This window comes from Desmodus rotundus, chromosome 12, assembly GCF_022682495.2.
Source record: "Desmodus rotundus isolate HL8 chromosome 12, HLdesRot8A.1, whole genome shotgun sequence".
In the NCBI taxonomy this organism is placed as follows: Eukaryota; Metazoa; Chordata; class Mammalia; order Chiroptera; family Phyllostomidae; genus Desmodus; species Desmodus rotundus.
In genome coordinates, this window is record NC_071398.1 from 18,833,701 (window position 1) to 18,852,743 (window position 19,043).

The 19,043-nt window shown below is 42.3% G+C and overlaps 1 protein-coding gene across 1 annotated transcript; it reads left to right on the forward strand.

The window, feature by feature from the left end:
• The first annotated feature begins 8,176 nt into the window (after positions 1-8,176).
• On the forward strand, positions 8,177-17,185 carry TAT (tyrosine aminotransferase). The gene is made up of 12 exons (XM_045191817.3): positions 8,177-8,312; positions 8,932-9,176; positions 9,317-9,421; positions 10,948-11,015; positions 11,870-12,028; positions 12,234-12,372; positions 12,793-12,845; positions 13,612-13,764; positions 14,335-14,463; positions 14,790-14,873; positions 15,601-15,699; positions 16,122-17,185. The coding sequence occupies exons 2-12, from the start codon at positions 8,942-8,944 to the stop codon at positions 16,260-16,262; spliced, it is 1,365 nt and encodes a 454-aa protein (XP_045047752.1). The 5' UTR covers positions 8,177-8,312; positions 8,932-8,941; the 3' UTR covers positions 16,263-17,185.
• The last annotated feature ends 1,858 nt before the right edge of the window (positions 17,186-19,043 follow it).

Consider the following 19,043-nt stretch of genomic DNA (forward strand, 5'->3'; position numbering starts at 1 on the left):
CTGCAAGGTCATGGGTTTGATTCTGGTCACGGCATGTACCTAGGTTGCAGGTTTGGCCCCCTGTCGGGGTGTGTATGGCTGTTTCTTTCTCACATCAGTGTTTCTCACCCTCTCTCTCCTTTCCTTCCCCACTCTCTCAAAGCAATAAGCATGTCCTTGGGTGAGGATGAAAAAATAAGTATATAAAAATAAAAGGCGTGCAGAACATATAGTGGGTGCCTCTCCTCTTTTGCCTTATGTTAGACATTTTTGAGAATTGCTGGAAGATGGTGGTTTCAGCTGGAAAAAAAATGCTACATTTGTTCTTGAAAGCAGCTGTGAAAAGTGCTGAAACAGGTGCCTGAGTGCTGTGTTAAAATAGGACAGACAGAGACCTACGTACACAGGATGACTTCGAACTGATGGCTTTCCAGGATTATTCCAGTCCCCATCGTGCATGGGGTTCTGGGGTCCAGGTTAGAGGTCAGAGGAGGGCTTTTATTGCCAGACACTTTGGGTTGCCGTCTGTGGGGCTCCAGCAGGAAACAGCTGCTGCACACAAACTAGGCAATTTGAAGACAGCTTAACAAAGGAAACATAGGTGTTCTGACACATAACAATTTGTCCTGGATCTCTTGTGCTCCTGAGGGCTGATGAGGACTAGTTGATCTTGTGATCTCTCATGCACTCGCAGCTGTCCTGGTGCGGTGTGGTCTGAAGGCTCAGGTGGGCTAGCGCCCCAGAGGGCTTCCTCTCCTGCCTGCCCAGCACCATCAGTGCTTTAGAGGTTCCTCTTTCCCCAGAAGAGGGAACTGGATTTTTTACCTGAAGGCCAGGGTCCCAAGAGCTGGAAGCAGAAGCTGGTAGATCAGATAAGGACTATATCCAGAACTGGCACAGTGCGTTTTCCCCAACTTCATTGACCAAAGAAGTGACAGGGTGTGCCCAGATTTAAGGGGGTGGAGAAACAGACACTAGCTCTCAGTGGAGAAGTGGCAGAGCCACATTGTTGAAGAGCATGTGGAGTGGGAGCATTGTTGCAGCCATCTGGGGGGACTGAAGGTGTGAGCAGAGATTGGAGAAATCAACAGGGGAGCTGTCCCCACTGAGGCCTGATGGGGCAAGGGAGAGAAATAATGACAAGAACCTAGAGAGAACAGTTGTGTGAAGACGGCCTCCTGAGAGTAAGGGTGGTCTTCAGAAATGCAATCCAACCAGAAGGGAAACAGAGGAATAATTATTCAACCTATATGTACCCTTCCCCCAACTTCAAATCTTCTGCCGGTGACCCACAATGGCCAAGGGATCCCACTGATAGGGGTCCATGTAGGTCAGCCTCCTAGGGCACAGAGAAAGTTGGGAAGGGCAAAGAATGGTCTGAAGAGGCAAAGTGAAGATGTTACCAGTGGACAAGAAAATATGTAGGATATGTTATCTGTGGGCAAGAACACAGTTCAGGACTAGAATTGCTCCATGAGGGGCTGGAAAGAAAATTGCCTAATTTTGAACAGCTTGAAGGATTTCTAAATGCCCTGGTGTGTTGGAAAACAGTTTAAGCCTACCTTTGGGCAAGAGGATGCTGCTACAGTTACTGATCACCTTATCCATAAACATAATCTGGCCAGACCCCTCTGTCTTTCTCTGGCCTCGTTGTCTGCTATTCCCTTCTTATTCATAGTGCCCCACCACTTGCTCTCAAGCCCTTCAGGGCTTTCAGCATGTTATTTTTGCAGCTGGACTCTTCCTCACTCACTTCTGGACAAATCTTTATCTTTGCAACTCAAATGCAACTTCTTCAGGGAAGGCTCCTTCAACATCTGTCCTCACCTCATGCTATTCTTCCTGTACGTCTCCTCTGTGGCACTTATCCTAATAGCAGTTTAAATATCTATTGGTGGAATGATTTGCTTAATGCCCATCACAGTCACTAGACTCTAGGTCCCTGAGTCTGTATCTTCTTGAACCTTATAGCTGTGGAACTTAAACATTGCTTAACACATAGCAGGCACTCAGTAACTATATGTGAATCCATTAGTGAATGAATATGGAACAAAAACCAGCAATGATTTCCACAGAGGTGGTCTTTTGAGTTATTTTTTTTTAATGTGTTTGCAGCTATAGCCACTCTTTAGCTGTCTTTTGTTGGAGATAAGACATGGATGAGGATTATGAACTAGGAAGACAAGGTTTGATGCCAGGATCTGAGTTAGTTAGCAAGTGTTAAGCAGCTATCAAAACACAGCCAACTAAGGGACAGCCTCAACGTCCATCAGCTGATGGATGAGTGAACAAAATGTGCTGTATTTATACGATGGAATATTATTCAGCCATACGAGGAATGAAGTGCTGACACATGCTACCATATGGATGAACCTTGAGGACATTATGCTAAATGAAAGAAGTCAGACACAAAAGACCACATCTTGTACTCTTTCATTCAGAGGAAAGGTCCAGAACAGGCAAATCCGTGAAGATAAAAAGTAGGTTAGGGTCACCAGGGGCGGTGTGGTGGTGGGGAGTCGGAAGAGACTGCTAACTGGTACAGGGATTCTTTTTGCAGTAATGACACTGTTGTGGAATTAGACAGCAGTGATGATTGTACAACCTTGTGAATATACTAAAAACCAGTGAAGGGTCCACTTGGAAGAGATGAATTTTATGGTTATATAAATTATATCTCAATTTTTAAAAACACAGTCAACATACATCATTACACAAATAATGAGACATTCTGATCTAGAAATAGGCTGAGGGATTGGAGCATGGTTTAGACTCTAGATTATTCTGGACATCAGAATGGCAAGAACATAAAATTATTTCCTAAGAATCTAGGTTCATTTGTTTGGTGGATCCCTTGGCACTAAGGATGCTCATTCCTGATGAATGCAGAATTGGAGTTGGGGGATTGAGGTTTTAGCCATCCACAGATGAAGGAACACCAAGTTCTGCCTGAAGAAAAGTGACTGCGTTATGGGCATGATTTCAGTGGTTACGCAAAAAGCAAAACCAACAGGATGGTGTTATTTGCCAGACTTCATGAGAGAAGTGGCCAGCAGTCACTTCAATCAGCAAATAGGTGAAAGTTTGGTTTCCTTTTTAACCTTTAGAGCTCTGATGTGAAGCAAATGGCCGAGACATCCACTGGTCTTCCCTTCTGAGCATGAGAAAAACATCAGATGAACACAAACTGAGGAACATACAGCGATATGCCTGCATATACTTAACACTACTTACTGAACTATACACTTAAAAATGATCAAGATGGTAAGTTTAATGTAACGTGTTTTTTCACCACAATTAAAAAAGAATACTTCTCTATGGCAACCATAATAGTTTTATATTTAGGGGAAAAAATTAGTGGAAGGTGTTCTTTCATTTTTAAATGAAAGTCTTAACTACGGCTGGTTGGTGTAGCTTTTTGTGAGTATTTCTGTAGTTTATCGGGCCCTGGCTGCCCAATGGAGTTTACATGGTGGCAGTAAGGCTTCCTAAATAGAGCAGTGCCCTTCCATTTGTTCCCCCCCTCCTGCTTTCTGCCCATGCTTTCTACTGAGAGAAAACAGGGGCTACAGAAGAGGGGTATTACCAAAACTGTGTGGGTTGTCTGCTTTTCCTTCTGACCCTAAGTTCAGTTGTCAGGTATTTAAGAAGGGCGGATACAGCAGCCCCTGACCCCTTCACCTACCCTGGGCCCTGCAGACTCTGCGTCAGCTGCTCTATTTGCAGACCGCCCTCCTCAGTCCTGTGCTTCTGAATGTTCTTTGATCTGTAAACCTGAGTCCGAGCCAGACTGGTTGAGACAGAGGAGTCTGGGCTGATGATATCAGAGCAGCTGTTTTGTTGCCCTGTGGTGGCTTCATAGACCCAGGTCTAACCAAAGAAAAATATGAGTCCCCCTGCAAGACAGGTGAGGGATGTGAACAGATAATTCACAAATCATGAAGAGCTAATAAACACATGAAAAGTGACCAAACCTCACTAAAATAGAAAGAAGAGAAATAATAGCAACACTTTAATATTTAATGATTTTTAGAAAATTATTCCCAGGGTTTGCAAACAACTACTGATAGGAAGGTAACTGGCCTTTCTGGAAGCAAGTTGGCAATGTGTATCAAGAACTGGAAAAATGTTCATTCTAGAAGAGAATATTCCATAAAAGCCACAGGAAAGTTCAGGAATTTAGTGAAAGGTAAAGGTGACATTTCAAATTAACAAGAAGAGAGACTTTCATTTTAAACAGTATTGAGCTCAGGAAAAATCTTTAATTGTAAAGATATTTAGAAATGTTGGATAAAGTAAAACAAAATGTTTGAGCTCCCAAGATAAAAAGGGAATGCCCCCAGGGGCCAAACAATAAGGACCTGAAAACCAGTGAGAGGCGGTGGGCGGGGGGCAACACTGCTGCAGTCCTGGGTGATTGAACAATCTAAGGCTCCTGCCTTAGCTTCCAGGCGGGGACAGGACACCAGCTGTCAGGCTGTGTGGGTATGCGGCAGGAGGAGTTGAACCTGAATCTCATGTGTGGCTGGGATCCTTGAAAGTTCCAACCTTGAGTGACAAAAATCAGTCACAATAGCTTCTAACTTCAAGAAAACCCCACCTTTGTTTGACTTGACTCTTGCTAAGGCCAATATCATGGAGGGTCTTAACCTCTGAGATCCTGTCCCCCTAGAAAAACTCAGCTGATTCCCTCTGTGACCTCTCAAACTGCTTACGATATCCTGGCAGGTAGTCTAAACTCCAAGAGGTCGTCAAAATAAGACATATTTGTATGTTTCTTCTTCCTAATGGCCTATCTGTTGACCAGTTTGGCAGGTCTACCAGTATTTGCAATGTGATTCTACTTCCAGGAAGCTATCCCACAAATTACAAGATACTTACAAAAATTCCCAATCATAAATAGCAATTGTATTCAGTACATTTTATTTGTAACAGAAAAAAGTTGGAAGCTGCCCATGTCCAAAGGGGTGGAATGGGTAAACAAACACCATGTACCCATTAAAAGGAGTGAAGTTGATCTCAATGCACAAAAACAGAAAGAATATCCACGTGACATATTATTAAGGTGTTTTAAAAAGTAATCTGTAGAACAGCATTGTCCAATAGAAACAGAATGCAAATATATAGTAATTTCAAACTTTCTGGTAGAAATATTTTAAAACATAAAAAGAAATAGGTGAAATTAATTTTAATAATATACTTTATTTCACCCAATATATCCAGAATGCTATTTAAGCATGTAACCAACATAAAATAATTGGTGAGATATTTTGCATTATTTTTATATGTCTTTGAAACCTGATGTGTGTTTTACACCAACAATATATCTCAGTTCAGACAAAGCACAGTACAAGCACTCAACAGTCACTTATGACTAGTGGCTGTAATAAGGGACAGTGCAACTATAGATCAAATGTATTTTATATATATACATATATACATATATATATACACACACACACATACATACACACACCAGCTTTATAAGTACTCTATGGACCTAGGAAACACATGGAAAGATAATACAAGAAATGGCTGACGTGCCTCTCTCTCTGGAGTAGGGATTGTAGGGAAAGAAGGTGTTCAGGATTTAGTTTATAAACATCTATATTTGAATTTATTATCTGAGGATATATCGTACTTTAATTACTAAAAAACTAAAAGTAAAATGTTTATTTTCTTCAATGCAGGAAATCAACGTATAGAAAAATTTAACTTAAGGAAATAATAAATATATGAACCAACATTTATGCAGCATTGCTTACAATTATGAAAACTAGGCTCCAGCCCTGGCTGGGTGGCTCAGCTGGCTGGAACATTGACCCAGACACCAAAAGGTTGTGGGTTCCATTCCTGGTCAGGGTACATACCTAGGTTGTCTCTCACATTGATGCTTCTCTCTCTCTCCCTCCCTTCCTCGCTTCTAAAATCAATTTTTAAAAAAGCTAGACTCCACATCATGTCCAACAATAGGAAAATTATTTAATAAATTCCGATACTTTATGATGGAATGTTTTTCATCACATGGGATGATATTCATGCTACAATTTTAAAATTCACAAAGCAAAAGCTATCCAAGCAAAATGAAATCTGTATATGTTCACAGGAAAACCTGTATACAAATGTTCATAGTAGCATCATTCACAGTAGCCAAAAGTGTAAACAAGCCAGTGTCCACCAGCTGGTTGGATGGGTGAACAGTCGCAGTACAGCCCTACAGTGGGTGTCAGTCAGCGGCAAAAAGGAAGGGAGTACTGATTCCAGCACAACGTGGATGAGCCTTGAATACAATTGCTTAGTGACAGAAGTCAGACACAAAAGGCCACATATGGCATGAGTCCGTTTATATGAAATGTCAGGAATAGGCAAATCCATAGAGACAGAGAGTACATCTGTGGTTGCCAGGGGCCAGGAGGAGGAAGTGGGGAGGGGCTTTCCAATGGAAATGCTTGGGAATGAGGTGGTGGTGACGGCTGCACAGCATTGTGAGTGTGCCGCAAACCACTGAGTCTTCCACTCTGGAATGGCTGAAATGGTGAATATATGGTTGTGTGAATTTTATCTCACTTTGAAAAATGTGTATATAGAACAAGATCCCAACTTTATGGTAGAAAAATAAGACTAAGTGCTAAGAGTGGTGGTGGGGTTATAAATGCTTTTTTTTTTTTTTCTTGATCTCACCAGTACACATGTATTATATTTCAAATGGAAGGTATTCAAACAAAACCATTTAGGAAAGAGTGGTCTTCTCTCTAGACAAAGTCCACGTGCTTTGGAAACAACACCGTGTTCACACTCCATTGGCTACTACACAAACGGCAGCCCTGTCCAGCCTGTGAAGTAGCTCCTGTCTATACTATATTCAACTGCGTTTACAAAAAAACCCCAAAACAACCACAAGCCATTCGCCATTTGCCTTAGGGTGCCAAAAGCAGAGTTGACTCAAGACTTTCCTTTTCTGTGTGTTTGGGTGTTGAAGAGACAGGGTTACCGGCTCCCCTTTAGAAACAGAGCCGCCCTGGTCGTCTAGCTTAGGGCTCAGGGCTCCAGCTTCAGAACTCGAATTCTCTTTGCCCTGCTTCCTGCGCTTGCTGAGTGCTTCTACTGCCCCACTGGTAAGATGAGGTGGCAAAGGCTTGCTTCACTGGAGTGGGGAAGAGAATGTATTAGTAAGATCTTCAAAGCCCTAAGAAATGGAAGGTCCAGAAAAACCAAAGGTTATTCCACCCCTCAGGAGACTCCAATCACCAAATCAACAAACAGTAGACGAGAAGAAAGAACTTATGTAATGACTCTTCATCGCCCAGTAAACAAACAGATAGGACCTGAGCCACGGGGTCACTGAGGTTTCTCTTAACCTTTGAATGGATGGCATTTTTCGTGGGCTCACAGGAATGCTGAGATCTCTGCTGCGCTTGCTTAGCGATGTTGTTTTGTTTATACCTCACCTGACATCTTACTATTCTTCCAATAACCCCAAAGCAGGTAAATGGAAGAAAATTCCCAGTGTAAGGATAAAGTTGCACAGGTTTTGGTTGCCTGGGGGACCCTGTACTCTCAAGATATTTGTTGAGTGGGCCTTAGTTTACTTCAGCTGCCCAGTTCTGACTGGTGTACAGCTTTGTAGACTGACAGGGAAAGAAGTCTAAGCTGTAGGAAGTAAACACACATGTTGTAGAAGAAGTTGTAGAGCATGATCCCACCTGTGTTTTGAACATTTGTGTGAACCTGTACGTCAGTGAATCTGTCTATCGTCCACCAACTACCTACCTACTTACCTACCGTGTCTCCGTCTTGGTGAATGGACAGAAAAGGCCCAGTTATTATTACCACTGCTTACCCCTTAGAGTCAGGACGGAGAGTACAGATAGCCAAGTACAAGAAAGGACTCTCACTTTTACTTTGCACATGTCTGTATTGTTACAATTGTAATAGATTATTTTGTAAGAAAAAGTTAATTAAAATGATCACTTGTAATCACAGCTACGCCTCTGACAGTCCTCGCCAACATCTCACAAAGTGCCCAGAAAGAGTTAACAACAGAGAATTCCAGATGTTTGATGAGGACAAATTCCTGATTTGGTCCGTGGGGGTGGGAGTAGGGTTAGAGGTGAGAAGCAACAAAAAGTGAAAAGGGGAGGAAAGAAGAAAGTTGGCTGCCCAGCTCCCAACCTAACCAATAGCACGAACGTTTCAGGCCCAACGCCCATTTGGGGAGACTATTTCAGGAGTCAGGAATTGCATCAGAGTTCATCATCACTTGTCAACGAAGAATTAAGACAGCTTTCTGCTTCGACTACTTGGAAGCTGCTTGGTTCTCCTTTCCTTGAAAGGTAAAATACCGAGCCTCTGCTAACCTGGTGGTGGTGGTTGGGGTGTATGCTTTTTTCTTTGTGGCGTATTAACTTTTTCCATAGGGAAGATGCTTCTAGGATAGTGCTTTATTTTTACCAATGACAATGTTAACACTAAATTTCTGACAATGTGGAATGATTTTTCCTGGTCCTGTTTGCAGAAGGCAAGATACAGTCTGTTGAAGGGTCAGGGGGACTTTTTCCTGGACAGGCACTGCGTAGGAAAGAGAAAACATGTATTCTTTGATTGTTTCACAGTTCTCATGTCCTTTCTCCTCAGTTTCATGGTTAAACTTTTATGAGGACTAGGGTTTGCACGTGGCAAATCTTGCCGTAAATTAGTATTCAACAGAATGCTCTCTGCTAACATTATAGAATGGCTTCTTGCTTTATTTTGTGTCTCAGCAAAAACTCTTAAAACTCCCCTCATTCATAACAAAGCTACTTTGCATGAGAAAGTGGCAAAACAAAGAAAAACATTTGGCAGGAGATGACCAGTGAAATCACCCCTGTGTTTAGGTCCAGGTTTAGCCACCCAGGATGGTGCTGGTTTCTTGGTGTCACAGGGGTCTCCTTCTCCCCCCCCCCCCCCCCCCAGTTTCCTAGTGATGGACCCATACGTGATTCAGATGAACGGGAAGGGCAGCCTGCCCTCTCTCCTGGACATGCATGTCAACGTTGGTGGGAAGAACTCTCAGCCAGGAAAAGGGAAAGGCAGGAAGGCCAGATGGTCCGTGAAGCCCTCGGACATGGCCAACAACACCTTCAATCCTATCCGTGACATTGTGGACGGCATGAAGGTGAAGCCAAACCCAGCCAAAGCCATGATTTCTCTGTCAATTGGTGAGTTGGGGACACTTGATTGAGGGGTGGTTATCATTCCCCTCACACCCCTCGGGAGAAGATGGAAGTGGAGGGTGAGTCTGATCACTGGGCATGAAAGAGTAACCTCGTGATGGCTTTTTTCCTCCTCCCATGAAAAGGGGACCCTACGGTGTTTGGAAACCTGCCTACAGACCCTGAAGTTATCCAAGCAATGAAGGATGCCCTGGACTCGGGAAAGTATAATGGCTATGCCCCCTCCATTGGTAAGCTTCCCCCGAGACTCTAACTGGTGGCTTCCAAATCTTCAGTGCTCTTCCAGTAGGAATGAATTTCTAGCAATTCTCCTTGCTGTCCGGATGCATAGTTCCTTATAGAGGCTAAGATAAAATTGCCATTTGGATTTGAGGAAAGGGGTCTTAGGATGCTTAAATACAAGCTTCAAGGTCCAACTTCTTTTCTGGTGTTCTGCACCACCCCTCCAGGCTCAGTCACACACTTGTTTCTCAAATAATGCTCCTATCCTATCACTGCTAATTCTCAAACGAAGGCCTTGAATCTGGCTGTAGCTGCTGGTTTACTGATCCTTCTGGGTCCTGAGTTAATCTACTTATTGCCCTCTATAAATAGCTGCTTAGCTTTATTTCTCTTTCTCTGTGTATTTAATGCTTATTTTAACTATCATCCTGATCACACTCCCAATGAAATTGTAATAGTTTCATATTAAAGAGGAATAAACAACAGTAACAACAAAGAATGGACTGTCCTGCTGAAGAACAGAAGGCTGTTTCTGACAGAAATTCTCCTTCCAGGGTTAACTCTGTCCACCTCTGAAACATTTCTACTCTAAACGTTTGGGTAAAATGAGTAATTCCTTGACTCTGTTTCAGGGTTGCACGTTTTTCTCCTGTGTACATGTGCACATAGAAACATATTCCTAAGGCAGAATAAAAATTCCGTTTCTTGCTAAAACAGAATTAAAAACACTTCAAAGAGGTTTCAGGGACATGAGTTTTAGTTTGATTATTTACATTTTAGAAACTTTCATATAAGAAAATCAAAACAGAATAAGACGGAAAGTTAGGTTATAAAAAAATTGTAATGACTTTTATAACCAAAGCATTAGGGAATTGATTCAACCTGAAAAACCAAAACCAAGTCTCTTAACTATTGAAAGGATACGAACACTCATGCCAAAGGAAACGCAAATAACCACAGTATGTCTTGGAAAATGCTCTTCCTCATTAGGAATTAAGGAAGTGCTGGTTTGTATAGTGATCTTTTTGGCGGTTTTGCAAAACATGAACATTTGCCTGAAACTGTCCATACCTCAAGCTTGTAGGCTGACATGTGGAAACAATATATGAGAATATGATTTAAAAGAAAAAAATGCACAAAACATAATAGGGATATAATATGAAAAACTGAAAATGGACCCAATGTATCACACTCAATGATTACAACTTTTCAAAAAAGATACAGTCTTTGGAAGGGCTTTGGGAATAATCTAAATCTTGTATTTTATGGAGAATAAACACACAATTGCAGTAACCAAGGTAGTGTAGAATATCTTACAGTTTGGGGAGCTCTTTCTTGTTACTTATATATTTGTGCTTATTTTAAAGTTCTCAAATATGAAGTGAATCTCCTTTCTTTACAGTGGCTGAGAGCTAAACTGAATAGGATGTGCTCTGAGCAGGCGCAGAGGGAACTGAGAGCCTGGACTCTGTAGGATAGCTGTCAGCTGTAGGGTGGAAACTTCCAGCTTCCTCCTTCTGCTCCTTTCTTTCAGGTTACCTGTCCAGTCGGGAAGAGATTGCTTCTTATTACCACTGTCCCGAGGCACCCCTGGAAGCTAAGGTGAGCCTTAGACAAGATACCAGCTCTGAAGCAATATTGGGCAAACTGTATTCTTTTCATTGTTTCTGTTTCACAAGGTATAAGGGTTTCAAGGAGGAATGGGAGCTGAGGGTAGTTTCCCTCTAATAATTCAAGGACTTCTTATATAATAAGGATATGAATCAGTGATTATACTTAATGTCATTACATACGATAATGATGTCGCATGCAGCTTATGTGGTGTTCGTCTCAAAGGACTCAGAGGTCACTATGATTGTCTGCAAAAGATCACTGAAAACCAATAATTCGTAAACACCAACTAATTAAAATTTTGTATTTTACCAACTGAATCTTTAAAAAACTTGTAGCTTCCCTCATGCATTATAAGGTCGCTCAAATAGGAAGACTGAGCTATTGTGACATATTGAACTGATGGCCGTGCCAAGTTTCAATGCTACCCTCGCCTGTATTATTTACTACGAGGGGTCCCCATTTCTTAATATAGGAGGTGCCCTTCATCCATATTTCAGAGAAGAGCCAGGCTTCAAATCTCTGGTCAAAAGTAAATAAATAACCAGGTCAAAAAAAACCCAGGTCATAATGATCTCTCATGAAAGTTGGCTGAGTCACGGCTGCCCTCTCCTTTTTGAAGTGATTCATTTATTTCTTTTAAGTGGCCTACAACCTTTAGATATGGACATAGATAAGCGTGTTAATTTCTTTCATTTTTGGCTTAGTACAATCCCTACTATTTTACTTAGAATTTGTAAAAAAGTAATCTATTTTTGTTCCCCACTCACCCATCTGACGATCTCTTTTCTCCTGTTGCCGTTGGAACTGCTAACAAAATGAACCATTTTTTTTTTCCTTCACAGGATGTCATTCTGACAAGTGGCTGCAGTCAGGCCATTGAACTTTGTTTAGCAGTGCTGGCCAATCCGGGGCAGAACATCCTGGTTCCTAGACCCGGTTTCTCTCTCTACAGGACTTTGGCTGAATCTATGGGGATTGAGATCAAACTCTACAATTTATTGGTAAATGACTTTTTAATTTTAGACACAAGTGCTCAGTTACTACTTCCTAAAAATAGATGAACATTATCCTAGCAGAAAGAGATCCAGAAGTGGGTGGTCGAGACCACAGGCACATTTGATTATTTACATTCCACCACTGAGTTAAATGAGTATTCTTCCTAAATTTTTCAGAATCATCTGAGTCTCACCCTTTCTTTCTCCCCAGCCAGAGAAGTCTTGGGAAATTGACCTGAAACAACTGGAATCTCTGATTGATGAAAAGACAGCTTGTCTCGTTGTCAATAATCCATCAAACCCCTGTGGGTCAGTGTTCAGCAGAAGTCATCTCCAGAAGATTCTGGCCGGTGAGTCCAGCAGACTTCACTTGACAGGGGAGGAGATGCGGATAGAACCAGTCAGCTGTTTCTTGGAATGAGAAAGAGTCCGTCCAGCGTAGGTTGGAGGTAGGGGAACTCCTTGAGGGTCTCTAGTGAATAATGTGCCATTGGAACGGTAGGACTGGCGTAAAAGAGGGAGAAAAAGAGGAAATGGACTTGCTGCTTCACCATCCCCATCTTGTGGAAGACAGGGTCTGAAATGTCTCCTTAATTAAATAGCGGATTTAGACCTCGTACCCTGGAAGAGTATAATACGAACTTACAGTTCTTAAAGAGGAAGACAAAACACAAAAACATGAAATGCAAAACACAGTAAGACCAGGTAAATAATAAGTGCGAAGGCAATCCACGTTAATAATGATTTCCGCGTGCTTCTCTCATTTTCAGTGGCTGCGAGGCAGTGTGTCCCCATCTTAGCTGATGAGATCTATGGAGACATGGTGAGTCCGGCGCTGGGTCTCTCACTACAATAGTCTTAATTCCATTATTTCATGGGGTCTTTAGAGGTGGCATCTAAAACATCAGAAGCAACTCCTAATCATTTCAGTACAGCAAGTCGATATACCTGCCCTCTTCACAAATAGATAGATTTATGACTTCTTAGCCAGTTGTCTGAAATCCAGAAAGCTATGAAAATCCAAAGATTTTTGGAATTTATTTGGTGGTAAAACCTGAGTTGGCTGATAGAAAGATATTTGTAGATTTCTATTTTCTCCCTTATGGCCTGTACAAGAGTGTAGGGGAAGGGATGGAATCATTAATATGCTTGATTAGGAGTGCTATCCCAGAGTGCTCTGGGGCACTACATAACAAATGGTACATGTGCTATATAACCTTTCTAAAATCCAAATAATTTTGCAACATATTTGGGCCCTGGAATTTCAGGTAAGTAATCGTGGACCCATGTTATATTTTTAAATCTATAATACCAGCAGTCATTCATTCTCTGGAACTGGGTTCAAGGGTTGCCCATATTACAGGGCTAGGGTCAGTTTCCTCATTGTAGGCTTCCTTTAATCCAGACCAGACACCAGGTTAAATTTCTTTGGATAGTTTCCTTTGAAGCCTCTTGGGATCCCAATCATGCTTCAGTGTAGGGATGAGCCCCCAAACCCGAGGCCCTGGCCCTAGTGATATAAGGGAAAGGGTAGGAGGCATGGGATTTGGAGAGGAAGCAAGAAGATAACTACAAGTTCTTCTCCTCAGGTGTTTTCTGACTCCAAATTTGAGCCTCTGGCCAGCCTCAGCAGCAATGTCCCCATCCTGTCCTGTGGAGGGTTGGCCAAGCGCTGGCTGGTTCCTGGCTGGAGGATGGGCTGGATCCTCATCCATGACCGAAGAGACATTTTTGGCAATGAGGTGAGAGCAAGGTAGTATGTCTAATTTGGGATGTATATTTACTTTGCATGCACAGTGATTAAGAGGAGGTTTGTTTTTTTTTTCTCGTCCTTCCTAGCCCTGTAATTTTAGGTGCCTAGAAAGATGCTAGATAAAGATAGTACTACTTCCTCTCCAAATTTAGTTTTTCTGTACCTGGCTCTATCAAGAAGTCCCATCTGCCTCCAATTTTTGGACCACTAAAAAGGAAACAATAGCAGTAATACACCTAATGTTGTTTGAAGGCATACAATGTGCCAATACTTTATATACATTATTTCAATTTAATCTTCCCAACAACGCTCTGAGGCCAGTAATAGTATTATCTCCATTTTACAGTTGAGAAAACTGAGGCACAGAGAAGTTGTATAATTTTCCCAGGGTCACACAGCAGGTGCATAACAGAGCCAGGCTATGGACGCAGGTAGTCTAATCTAAAAACGACACTAAGCACCTTCACTTCTCCAGAGATATAAAGACTGGTACAAAGAATGATCCCAAAACTGAGATGCTTAAGAAAGGCTAAAGAATGTGTCTGCTGGGGCCTTTTAGATCCGAGATGGGCTGGTGAAGCTGAGCCAGCGGATCCTGGGACCCTGTACCATTGTCCAGGGAGCTTTGAAAAGCATCCTGCGTCGCACCCCTCAAGAATTTTACCAAAACACACTAAGCTTCCTCAAGGTAAGGGCATCCTGTGGCCTTTCACTTGGAGGGTCAGTGAATGCCGCCAGTGGAATTCGGGATAATAGGTCCTCATTTCTGGAGCAATGTTTCATGATGGGGCCTCCAAATCAGAAGGTGGCATCCGTGCCGGTACCCACCCATACATTTCTAATTTCTGGCAACTCACTCTGCTCCTGGCCAAAAGCTTCAGATGGCAGGTTTTTTCTTGTTGACTCCTTATGCCAGTAGGGCAAATTTAGGTTCCTTGCCTTTGATGTGGGCTCTCCTTCCTTTAATGACTTTTTTTTTCATTTACTTAATTTTTAATCTTCCTCCTCTTGTAGTCCAATGGGGATCTGTGCTATGGGGCATTGGCTGCCATCCCTGGACTCCGGCCAGTCCGCCCTTCGGGAGCCATGTACCTCATGGTAAGAATGTGGGTGGCAGCCACTCCTGGTTAGGCAAAGGAAAGCCAGTAGCCTGCAGGGTTCACAAAGAGCTAGGCTCCTGAGCCAGTCAGTTCTCCTGGTCAGTTCTCTCTCTTACTTCGTTCTGAATTGTTCCACTGACATGAACTACGCTCACTGGTTAAAAAACACACACACACAAAAAAACCTTAAAATGAATTAATTCCTTGATATGCTTATTTTATATGCACACACAGGAAAGAGAAAAGACATAAATAAGAGGCTCTCTACACCACTGTAGTTCTCACATGGGAATGATACTGGTCCCCTAGGGGTGTTTGGGAATATACAGGAACTTAGGATGACTGGGGTGCTGTTGGCATTGTGTGGGCCAGGCATGCTAAATGTCTTGCAATGGGAGGGAGAGTTCCATGCAATCAAGAATTACCTGGCCACGAGGCTAGTAGTGCCTTTTATGAGAAACACTGGCATTCTATTTCCAGCTTTCAATTATCAGCATACAGGAAGGAACCCTTTAATAAACTAAAATATTAATGTAAACGTATTATCTCTTCACTGTGGAAAATTTCATGAGCTCATAAGTGCTAGAACTTATTTATCATATTATTTATCAGTTGTAGAGTTCTAAGATATTTTTTATAGCAGTCCCTACTTTAATTTATGGTATAGAGAGTTGGCCTGTTTTCCCTCTTTCTGATAAGTTTGCCTCTCCCTGTTATTGGTATAGGTTGAAATTGAGATGGAGCATTTCCCAGAATTTGGGAACGATGTGGAGTTCACGGAGCGGTTAGTTGCTGAACAGTCTGTCCACTGCCTCCCGGCAACGGTGAGTGCTTGTCGCTCTCTCAGGACATTCTCAACAGTTTCTAGAGCCTCAGGAGCTGTCCCTGAGCTGGTTTAGCCTGACCTTTCCTCCCCCAACAAAGTGTATCTTCATTTGATAAGATCCAAACTGATGTGTCTCGTGGCCTCTATTTAAAATTTGTTTCTCTCCATTATCCCATCCATACTGGGAAGAAAAGATACGTTGGAACAATCTAGGTGAGGGGAAATCAACCTTGTCCCACAAGTCCCTTTTAAGATGAAGTAACTGCTACTGACTTAGTGTCCCAGTGATGGGAACTGAGTGAATTGATAGCCCTGAGTAAATGGCATCTCCGCTTCTTGCTGATGAGGGCCCTGGCCATTTTAGGGTTGTTCATTACCAGACTCAATTGCTCTGAGAATAACAGGCTCTTATTTTTGCAGTGCTTCGAGTACCCGAATTTCTTCCGAGTGGTAATCACAGTACCTGAAGTGATGATGCTGGAGGCCTGTAGCCGGATCCAGAAGTTCTGTGAGCAGCACTACCATTCTGCTGAAGGGGGCCAGGAGGAGTGTGACAAATAGGCCTGAGTCCATGCTCCTCATTATGTCCTGCCCAGGTAGAGCTGGACTGGGCCCTGCTGCTCCTCACGTCAGGTGCCCCTCCTGGGAGTGGGGCCTCAGAAACACATTGAGGGTTCAAAACTGCCCCTGCTTCACCCCAGCGATATCCGTATACGCACTCTAAATCCCAGATTCTCGTCTAACTCTGCTCTGCTGGAGTGACTGATTGCTTGATATGCCCCCCTTTTATGATGACTTCCTCCTTTTTTTATGAGAGTACCAGATGAACAGTATTTACCAGGAAGCAGCAGAAACAAGAAAATTAAGAGCTCAGGATGAGAAAAACAAAAGATTGAGAGAACCTCTCCCCCTCATTCTGTAAGAACATGATCTCTCTAGTCAGATCTGAAGCCCAACCCCGTTACTGCCTAACTTCAGGTATACCTCACTTCATGCAATAGAGTTATAACGAAAGAAGTTGGGGGCACATGTATTTGGTTAATTATATTCTAAATACATCAGGAAACTTTGCTAATTTGTAGGATCCCTTACAGAAACACTTTTGTTGTTTTCTTTTTATAAAGAATTATTTTGTAATGCAAGTAAATATCCTTTAATTGATTGACTTTCTAAATTTCGATATGTGTGTATCAGGCTTTCTTAAAATGAAGACACATCTGTACTAAAAAAAAAAAAAAAAGGAGAAATCATAGGACCGTCCAGAAACACTGCTCTGTAAGGGCCACAAATATCCTCACTTGTCATTGTTATAGAATCATTATTATTTTGGCTGTAATGTTAATATTGATTTATTGATATATATATATATTATCTTTTCATATGTTTTCTAAGAAGCATTTATACTAACAAGATCCTTTATTTTGCCAAAGGCATAAATTATTACTGTTTTTCTTTTTTTAAAAAAATAAAATTTACCAAGTATGCTTTCCTCTCCTGTGATGTGTTTTTTCTCTTCTGCGGGGGAATTTCTATCCCCAGGTGCTGCTCATTGCTCAGTCTGACTCATGCCTTATTTCTTTATAGGAGTACTGATATTTGTGTTACCAGACAGGAACCGGCCTGGAGCTGGTCTGCCTCAGGCCGGCCTGTAGTGTGTGAGTTCTTGACTTTGTGTGGGAAAGATTTCCCCACACGAGTCCAAGGTGATTTTGAGAATACGTTTACTAAGGCTGGGGACAGGGAAACGAAGGAAGGATTTAGGATAGAAGGAGTAACAGGAGAGAGCCTAGGTGGTGCTCTGCTCTGGCTCCCCAGAAGAGTCATAGGAAAGGAATGAGCCAAGGCGGGACTGCTGTTAGCAACCTGGGAAGTGAAGGTCACAGACACAAAGTGAGCCAAAGTGGGGCTGTTTTTAGCTCATTGGGAAGTCAGAGAAAAAGGAGCTCCTGGAGAGAGGATTGAGGATAAGTCCAGGGTGGAGCTACCACTGTCCACTGCTCCCCTGGCTGCAAGTCTCCTTGGGACTCTTAGAGTGTAGGAGAAAATAAACAGTTGGTGCCCAAGAAGGGGCATGGGCATGCTCTGCAGCAGGCTGCCCAGAGTCTTTGTCCTGAGGGCTTTTTACCTTTTTTCTGCAGGTGAGAATCTTAGGGGGGGGAGGGGTTCAGCAGAATATTCATCAGCTTTCCAAGTGCATTATTAATATGCTGATGTTTCAAAATGAGTATATAGGTGGGTTTGGGAATATTCTTTGGTCAGCTATGCTGTTTTACTTTTATCTTGGGTCTTTTAATGGGGTTTTTGTTATGTGTTCCCTTGACTTCATCTGTCCTTGGGTTAGCTGGCACAAATGACATTAATTGGGTCTCTGTTCTCTATTTTCTCAGACCAGAGAGATTTAAGCTATGTATTCTCTGGTTAGGGAGGAGAGGTATGAACCATTGGCTCTCAAGTGTCTTTGGGTAGGGGAGATAAGGTGTTAAGATTCACCAGCTGCTCAGTTTGGCCTTGTTTAATTTTCTTGTCTCACTTTCCCCATTCTACCTGCCCAGGAATTTTCCTAGCTTTTTACTATCCTGTCACATTTGGAGTGACTTAAGATACACTATTCCTAAAATATTTTATTTGGGAGCTCAACATCTGGCCTTAAACTTCACACTTTCAATTTTTTTGGATCCCCAATCTCTGGTCCCAAATTCCTACACTTGTCTAGATCCCCTGGGGAATGGTGAACTGGCTGAGGTGACCCAGGGAATAATAGGTGTCCAGCGTCTTCTTTCAGTATGAGCTTTTCTTCTGCAACTCCTCTTAGACACAGTTGCCTAATTTTTCCCTCACCATTTAGTTTAGAGGAGGGAATCTGAAGTTATCTTGCAAGGTTGGGGCAGAAATACACCATAATCAGCCTGGAGATTCCTCACTAAGGGAAGTTTTCCTTATCTGGAAGAGGAACTTCAGGTCTCAAGGCTGCCAGTGACACCCACTTAATTTCCTTCACAAAAATAAACATCAAATGTCCCCGTTCAGTGAGCTCACACTAAAATTTACCTTTCCATTTTCTTCAGCAAATCCACAAGGAATATACAATGATTGAGATGATAAAGATTTGTTTCCTGGATGGTACCACTGCTGATAATTTTCGGAAAATGCCTGGCCCCTCTTTTCCTGTACCCCGCTGCCTCCTCAACCCCCAAAGATCTCTGTCCAGAAATAAACAGGAAGACTTGGTAGTTTACACAAGACATTTTTTCTTCAAACGCACATATGCTATCGTGCATTACTAAATTCTACTCAGACTTCTCAAACTTCTGAATACATTTTGATGGAGTCAAACATTCAAAC

Coding starts and splice junctions, on each gene's coding strand:
- TAT (XM_045191817.3), top strand. CDS start 8,942: ATGGACCCATACGTGATTCAGATGAACGGGAAGGGCAGCCTGCCCTCT. Junction 11,016..11,869: donor AGGCACCCCTGGAAGCTAAG/GTGAGCCTTAGA, acceptor TTTCCTTCACAG/GATGTCATTCTGACAAGTGG. Junction 14,874..15,600: donor CGGGAGCCATGTACCTCATG/GTAAGAATGTGG, acceptor TTATTGGTATAG/GTTGAAATTGAGATGGAGCA.